The sequence below is a fragment of the Sitodiplosis mosellana genome, unplaced genomic scaffold, assembly GCF_009176505.1.
Source record: "Sitodiplosis mosellana isolate CC-2019 unplaced genomic scaffold, AAFC_SMos_1.0 Smas_scaffold_5474, whole genome shotgun sequence".
Taxonomy (NCBI): Eukaryota; Metazoa; Arthropoda; class Insecta; order Diptera; family Cecidomyiidae; genus Sitodiplosis; species Sitodiplosis mosellana.
In genome coordinates this window covers 612-8,999 of record NW_022600716.1, presented here as the reverse complement: position 1 = coordinate 8,999, position 8,388 = coordinate 612, and the positions used below count along the sequence as shown (strand labels likewise).

At 37.0% G+C, this 8,388-nt stretch overlaps 1 protein-coding gene across 1 annotated transcript; it reads left to right on the top strand.

The window, feature by feature from the left end:
- Nucleotides 1-1,225: 1,225 nt before the first annotated feature.
- On the top strand, nt 1,226-1,789 carry LOC129572759 (serine/threonine-protein kinase TBK1-like). Its single transcript, XM_055452858.1, has one exon. The coding sequence runs from the start codon at nt 1,226-1,228 to the stop codon at nt 1,787-1,789; it is 564 nt and encodes a 187-aa protein (XP_055308833.1).
- Nucleotides 1,790-8,388: the final 6,599 nt, after the last annotated feature.

The following is an 8,388-nucleotide window of genomic DNA, read 5'->3' as shown; positions in this document are numbered from 1 at the left end:
TTATCTCGAGCTTCCCATTCAAAACCATAGTGAAAATCGTCAGCGCGGCCTTCCCACTTGCACAATAAACACTGATGCTTTGAGTATGCTTGCCTAATCCCACAGAGAATCGCAACCATTTTGAGATCGGAGCATACTTGCCATTTATACGTATCGTATTCAATGAGATGAAGCATCAATTTAATAGTGTCGTAATCCTCTTTTTGATATCTACCGTAGGCAATTGGAATGGATGGATAGACATTTCCATTGTGAAGTAAAACGGCTTTTAAGCTGGCAGTTGAACCATCAATGAAGAGTCTCCACTCTGTCACATCATGTGTAATATCAAAGCAATTGAACAATGATTCGATGTCGTTGCAATATATCATTTTTGATTCTTCATGCATAGCAAAGCAATTGTCAAATTCAGCCGTATTACCGCGTTTACGAGCTGCAGTGACTAAGAAATCATCTGCAACCAAATTCCATTGTTGTAAGCGAGATCCCACGACCTCTGCACATCTTTGCGACATGGCTGACGTACAGCGTACAGCGCACAGCGTACAGGGTACGACACACCCACATTAACAAAGCAAAATAATCATTGTATCGTGCTTTTTGGTGTCGAAAATGGATAGAAAAATGGTTTTTCGGGGCACCTAGGTTTTGAAGTGATTACAATACTTTTACTCACGACATGGGCGTGCGAAAAAGTAATATGATTTATGATATTATGAGAATGTGATAAGTTCATAGTATCCCGACGAGAAATTTGCGGTAAAATAGGTGTACGCCGACATTCCGTCGCATATCCGCGGATACTCGCAATGCGAATAGGAATCCACAATAAAAGTTGCCGCAAAATGTTATCGCTGAATACCCTGCGACTATTCGCGCTGCGAACAACAGTACAGTTCCAACCTGAAGTTGGCTGCGCATGACATTTCAGAGTATTCGCAGGGTACTCGCCAACTATCCGCAATGCGATTATTCGCAAATTTCTTGTCGGGTATGAACTTCATACTTGCTTTTTTAGCAATTACTGTGAAAATTCCTACTAAACTCTGTGTCAATTGAAACCTAATAATTTTTCTATTCAAAAATATAACGTGTTGTTGCCCTTTGCATCACAAAATTCATTCAATTTTTATAGGGAATCGGATTTGAAAATCAATCTAAAGTGGCAGTCAAAACATTCCAGATTTTTTCATTGGTTGTATTTATTGAGAGAGAAGCATCGACAATGGCAATTTTAAATCATGAAAACGTGGTGAAATTCTTTGGTTTTGAGAAAGTGGATGGAACAAACAAAAAGGCCATCATAATGGATAATTGTGAAGGAAACTTGCAAGATGCAATTGACAACAAGCCAAATGGTCTGGCCATTTCCGAAGTTATGCGTCTCGATCAAAATATCGTTGGTGCAATGGCGCGTTTACGCAGCAAAAATGTGATCCATCGAGACATAAAGCCTGGAAACATTTTGCTTTTTCGCCAAGAAGATGGTCAATCAATTTACAAATTGACTGACTTTGGCGCAGCGCGCTTCTTGAAACCAGATGAAACTTATGGGTCATTATATGGTACTTTCGAGTATCTACATCCTGACATATTCGGAAAGTATTATGCACACAATTTGAATATATTACCAGAGCAACGTTTCACCGATGGCCACGAATTGTGGTCAATCGGTGTAACAATCTATGAAGCTATAACTGGAGAACTTCCATTCGAACCAAAGAAAGGTCGACAGGACCCACAAAACATGTATACCATGATATCACAGAAAAATATCGACGATATATGAACCCGTGAGCATAAAAACGACTTATTAAACAATCGCCGAACAAAACGATACAAGAAAAAACTACCAAACAAAACACACGTTAAAAACGTAACACAGCAGGACGGTACCGTTCAAAACGAAACTCCGCTGTGCTACACATTACCGCTGTGGTACGCTTTGTTCGGTAGTTTTTTCTTGTAACGTTTTGTTCGGAGATTGTTTAATAAGTCGTTTTTATGCTCACGGGTTCATATCTGCAAAAGACATCGATGGCCAAATCGAATGGTCCAACAAATTGCCAAATGTCGACAGTCCATTTAAAGAGGCCATCACGCCGTTTTTAGCCGGTTTGCTTCGTTGCACAAATAAGTGGTCATTTGACCAGTTTTTCGATGAGGTGTCAGTTATTTTTCCGCCTATAGTTCCAAAAATGCTCGATTCACCTATTATTGACCATCCACCATAGCGTGCCCGAGTGCAAAGGCGAACGAAGTATCGATTTCATCGAGCAAAAGCCGGGGGACCAATTCAATGGTTTCGCCGAAAGAAACATTGGCTACAGCGAATTTATTAGGTAATTAACGATGCATCCATTGATTGACTGTTTTATTTAGACGTGAATGATTCATTATTCAGATATTTCATATTGAATTACAGTGTTTGGGATGTGCAGAATGTTTTTTAAACCATTTGAAACCGACCAAAACAAAGTTCACACGTATATTCATTAAGTTTTTTTTCATATAAATTCAAACATGTTTGCCGCACAATATAAACCTTAATGGTAAGTGAAAGGAAACCTCCTCTTATTTTAAATCGAATACTGATTTTTTGTCATTCAAATTTGTGTCAAGTTTATTTTGTGCGGTGGGCGACAAAGTGTTTGATAATTTTACCGTTTTGTCGTTGCCATAAAAACACTAAGTTCCTTCTTTGCACACAATTCGTTTGTATACGCATGCATACACACGATCTCAGTTTCCTGAGAGTCGCACGCATTCCATTTATACGGCAAGCTCGTTATACGAGCGTCTGTAGATACACAGGGTCCAAAAAATGTATCTGTATTGTATATACAGGCTTGTGTACACAAGCTTGCCGCAGAAACGTAATGCATGCGGTTCGCTGTGTAACATAAGCGAAAGGGAGAGAGAGTGAGTGAGTGTGTGTGTTTTTAAGAGCGTTGATCAAATTCGAAGTCAGTTTGTCTTGATCCTTTTGCGCAAAATGTACTGTTTATAAAATTCTGTTAAGTTTCTTGAGAAAAAAAGTTTCTTGAGAAAAAAAGTTTCTTGAGAAAAAAAGTTTCTTGAAAAAAATTCATAAGATAATTTGAAAAGATTCAGCAAGCAAGCAAAATTGTGAGTTCTCATTTCAACATAGTGTGAATTATTCTTGTTATTTTTTTTTACACTCGCTACATTACTGCAGTTTTATTCTATTGCGTCGTTCAATTGTTGTGAAATTATATAAAAATGAATAGTGCCTGTTTTCATGCAAAATGCACACAACACACAACAGTTAATTTCCTTCTTGTGTTTTTTTCTATGTTTGAAAAAATACGTTGACAACAATTACAATATTGGATGCCAGACATTTCAATTGTAATTGTAGAGTTATGATTCACAATTCGTGTAGCAAACGGACTTGAAACAGAAGTTTTGTTTTCGAATATGTTTTGTGTTTTTGTTGCTGTTGTTTTGTTTACTTTTCTCAAACAAGAATGTAAAGATCGCATTTTTTCAGTCTCTCATCTTTGCATTGACTCTTTTGTGTGCGTGTCTTTCCCTCTCTTTATCTCCAATTTGCTTGGCATCTGCTAATTAAACGATCTCACCGAAAAAATGACTCAGAAGTATAAGTAAGCCATTTAATAGAATTGCATTTTTTTTCATCGCCTGTACTTGTAACGACGACAGTGTAACAAAAATCCATTTTGTGTGCAACAATCTCTGTTTTGGAATGAGAACCAATGTTTTTCTTTCAGACAAACGTATTCGTTGTTTGTATGTTTTTTTTCGGAACCATAAACATGATTTCACGAACGCAATTCATTTGCGTCGATAAAAAATGCATCAAGCCATGAAAACAGCGAATTTTGAATGTGTTGTGGACTACAAATGAAGTGAACCCATAATATGTTGTCGCATAGTTGATTCAACATGCCATTAATTGCAATTGTTTATTCATTCTCTTTCATAGGTCATTTGATACCCAACCAAAACAAAAACATTATGGTTCCAAGAACCCGACTGATGCTAAAACGTGCAGAAGAAATGGCTGCAATCTGTCGTTCTCATCGATTCGCTTTTCTCGATAATCCACAAGCCACAACGCGAGGTATTTTGTGTTTCTGTCGTGAATTGAAGGGCATTTGATTTTCATTCCTCGTGTAAAATTGTATTCAAATGACTTTCTACTCATATTATTCATTTGATTCAAACCAAGTGCTCCATTTTCCGAAAATAAATTCACTTTTGAGAACTGAGTTTCTTTCCGTTTTCATTACATTACTGCAAACTTACTTAGACAGTCACATTTCTCTGTGGTTTTTTTATTTTATGTTTCTGCTTTGAAATATGATATTTGATATCCAATTTTATTGTTTTTTAGGAACAATTATTGTCTGTCAATGAAATTATTTATTTACAATCAATCGTCCTTTTTTCTGCAATTACTCGTGCTCTGACTCGTGCACTTAAAATAATTGGAATTACACTAGAAATGCCGATTCTCTCGAAGAAAATCCAGAAAAGACGAAACACATGCCCGGTGATCCGAAACACATGTCCAACACCAGCCCATCGATCAACACGTTCCAAGACTGTTGACGTCGCTCCACCATCAACACACGCATGGTGTGTCTGCAGACGTGCATCCTTTGGTCAAATGATATTTTGTGAAAATGAAACGTGCACCATAAAGTGGTTTCACATGGACTGCATGCGATTGGTTTTGCCACCAAGTGGCGATTGGGTTTGCCCAAATTGTTCCTTGAGGGTTTAATAACATACAAAAGATATTTTTGAATATGATCTCATGAAAGCGGCAATTTTCCGACAAAGTCGCAAATCGACATTTAAGACTTAACGAACAATTTCATTTTGACCAATCGTTCATAAAATAAGAACAAGTTATAATTATTTTTTCTCTTTGGTCCCGCTTGTTTGACTGGCCATTTTCATTCATATACATTATTATTTTGAATACAAAAATTCATATATTCCATTCAACATATTTATTTACCCGAGCCAAACGAAAAAGTCATAACCATCTTTATTTTTTTTGATAGATGATCGAAACATTTTCCAAACAAAACCATTCAAAATCATTGGGTTGAAAAAAAAAAATCTTTTCACTATGACATGAAATGTAACAAACAAATGGAATCTTTTTTTGATGACAAAAATGTTTAGACGTAAGTCACAAACAATATAAATCTTAAGTGTTATGGGGTTGTTTCCCAATGTTTTTTTTTACTTTTGATAAATAAAAAAAATGAACGAATTCTTGTGCGATTTGCACAATAAAAGCAAATGTGTTTACTTGTTTACTTATTGACAGGTTGGATGTTTTTCCGTTGGAAAGTAATTTTTTTTCTAAAAGCGCCATCTATTGACTTTTTTAGGAACATTTTCAAGTTTTACTGTTGTGGGCCAGAATCGGCGAGCTTCTTTCGACTCCAGCCATTTCTCACACGTCCTTATCGACGAAGGTGGTTTTATTCGAAAACCAGTTTCCTTGATTCCAATCGTAGGTTTGTGTTTGCCTTGTTCATTTTTTGTATTTGACATAGAATCTAAAAAAAAATTTCAGGAGTCAAATTTTTCATACAACAATTTTCATCAATTTCCAGGTTTATGCAGTGAACATGGCGATATTAAGTGCAGCATAGTGTTAGCAGGCGATCCCAGACAATTGAATGCGGTAGCTAAGTCTGATTATGCCAAAGAGCTGGGTTATAATACATCATATATGGAAAAGTTAATGGGCCAAACCTGCTACCAGAAAATGAATACACATTTTATTGTGCAGCTAACAGAAAACTATCCAGCCATTCTTGATCCACCAAACCGCTTGTTCTACAAGAATTCTCTTAAAAGCAAAGCCGATGCAGGTTTGTCACCAACTTGAAATTGTTCACTATAGAATGAAAAGTAATTATGAGCAATTTATTTATTAGCTGCAACAAATTGGTTCTTAGGTACTGATCTGCTACTGAATAGCGACTTTCTAATGATTTTTGAAAGTGTTCAAGGTGTGTGCGAACAGTCAGACCATGACACTAGCTCTTCCAATAAGACAGAAGTGAAAATCCTAATCGGATATATCACCAAACTATTGAACGCGAAATGGAAGGAGAAAGAGATATTTTTGGAACACATAGGTGTGATATGTCCATATAGAGATCAGTGTGACGAAATCAGAAAAGAATGTCAAAGCTCCGGATTTGATGGGATCACCATTGGCACAGTAGAGACATTTCAAGGCCAGGAGCGACCGGTTATAATAGTGTCAATGGTCCGGTCTGCTGGCGATATAAACGACTTCGTTAAAAATGAACGGGTAAGATGCGGAAATCGGGTTGCGGCAATGGAATCAAAAATACACACAAATCACTCAATTTGACATTTACAAAGTGTCTTGGTGGTGCCATCATCTATTTGAAGCACAAATTTGAACTATTACATTTTGACAGTTCACTTTGTTTATATTTTGAAATCGTGCGAAGAGAACTATCATAGCCGGTGAAAGATCAGCCAACAACAAACGTGAATTTAATAAAGAAAATATAATACTTGAAAAATGAAGTTGTTGTGCTGTGTGTGTTTTGGAAATAAAGGAAAGTGTTTGTGTTCGCAGTGCAACCGAAATGGACACAAAAAGTGTGGAACATCTGATGGCAACAATTGGATTTGTAGCGATTGTTCTGAAGTCAATTTGAGTGATTGCGAGTAAGTATTGCTTTGTATTCGTTCTATTTGGCAATTTTGCATCCATCAAATTAGCTTCCGCGTCGATTTATTACATTTCAGCTCAATTGACGTCTCACTCATCCCAAAAATTATTCATTTCATTGAGAATGACGGAAAGGTTAGTTTTCATTAGTTTCAGCTTGAAATAGTTTGTCCATTTTACTTTTACTTATCCAATTCGTTTTTAGTTCAATTCGCTAAAAGATATGAATGTCACGGACAGCATCGACTTTTCACAAATGAAGACCAAAGCATACGAAAAATTATCCGCATTCTTAACAGATATTGAATGGTTTGCCTACAATTGTGGTTCAGCTTCAACCGATCCTTCTGTTCAATCGGCTGCATCACAGCTTGTGAAATACATAGTTGAAGATATTCGTAGTATCTCGACTTGCGTAGAATGCTATGATAACGCCTATACGAATGGTGAACCTTCTTTCACAATACCATGCCGAAAGCCACACTTATTAGTATGGGCCAATGCTGAACAATATGGCTATTGGCCGGCCAAGGTGATGGCGATCAACGGTGACTCCATAAATCTTCGGTTTTTTGGTGATCACACTATAGACAACTTGCCCCTTGACAGTTGTTTCCTTTATTCGAAGGATCGCCCGGACAACTCCAATATATCTACTCTGGAATCGTATGATTTAGCTTTGAAGGTAAGACACTTAATTTACAAGAAAAACGAGAGTGCATATTTGATACCGAGTAGGCCTGAATTGAATTTGTTGACTGAGTTGTGCAAAATTGTCATTTCTACGTACTAGCCCTAATACAATTAATAAACTACGTTGGTGCCAGTTATGAATGAACATTCTGCACTTCAGAATCAGCAAGTTCAGCACAGCTGGGGCCTACTTAGCTGCTATGAGCTTCAATCTCTGCAAGGAATTAAATACTAATCGATACTAATTATTTATATTTCAATTCAAGGAAATTGAACAACACGTTGAAATGATTCGCGCCAAATTCGGCTCTTTCAAATATGCACCTAATCGAACCGTCTTTGATCCGGCAAAAATGGGTCATTATGCTAGCCAAATGATCGCATCTGATGCAGATGATGACGATGATGACGATGATAGCTCTCAAATCGAATGTACAGAGTGCAAAGATAACGAACAGAAGTTTGCAAATTCGTTCATCTTACCATGTGATCATCCGCACACATTAGTTTGGGCCAAACACGAGTTTTTTCGGCCAGCCAAAGTGATGCTAGCAGTTTTCGATTCAGAGGAAAATCCGTTTTTGACCGTTCGCTTCTTTGGCAGCCACGTACAGGCCAACGTACCAATTGGCGATTGCTATCTTTATTGGGAGGATCACCCGGACGAATTAGATGGGTCCACAAACGAAGCATTAGCTTCCGCATTGAAGGTAAAATTGAATTACATATTTCAATAAAATAAATGAAAACACCAATCGATTTTTCTCAATATTACTCTCAAGGATGCCAATGACCATATTCATTTGATTCGACAAAAATTTGGGTGTTTTATTTTTGCACCCAAACTCACTGTTTTCGATTTGGATAAATTGTCTGTATATCCATACCAAATGATTGGCAGATCACAACAAGTTGATGAACCAGAACCAATTCCTTTCAAATCATTCAAACAGATGAAATCAACAGTT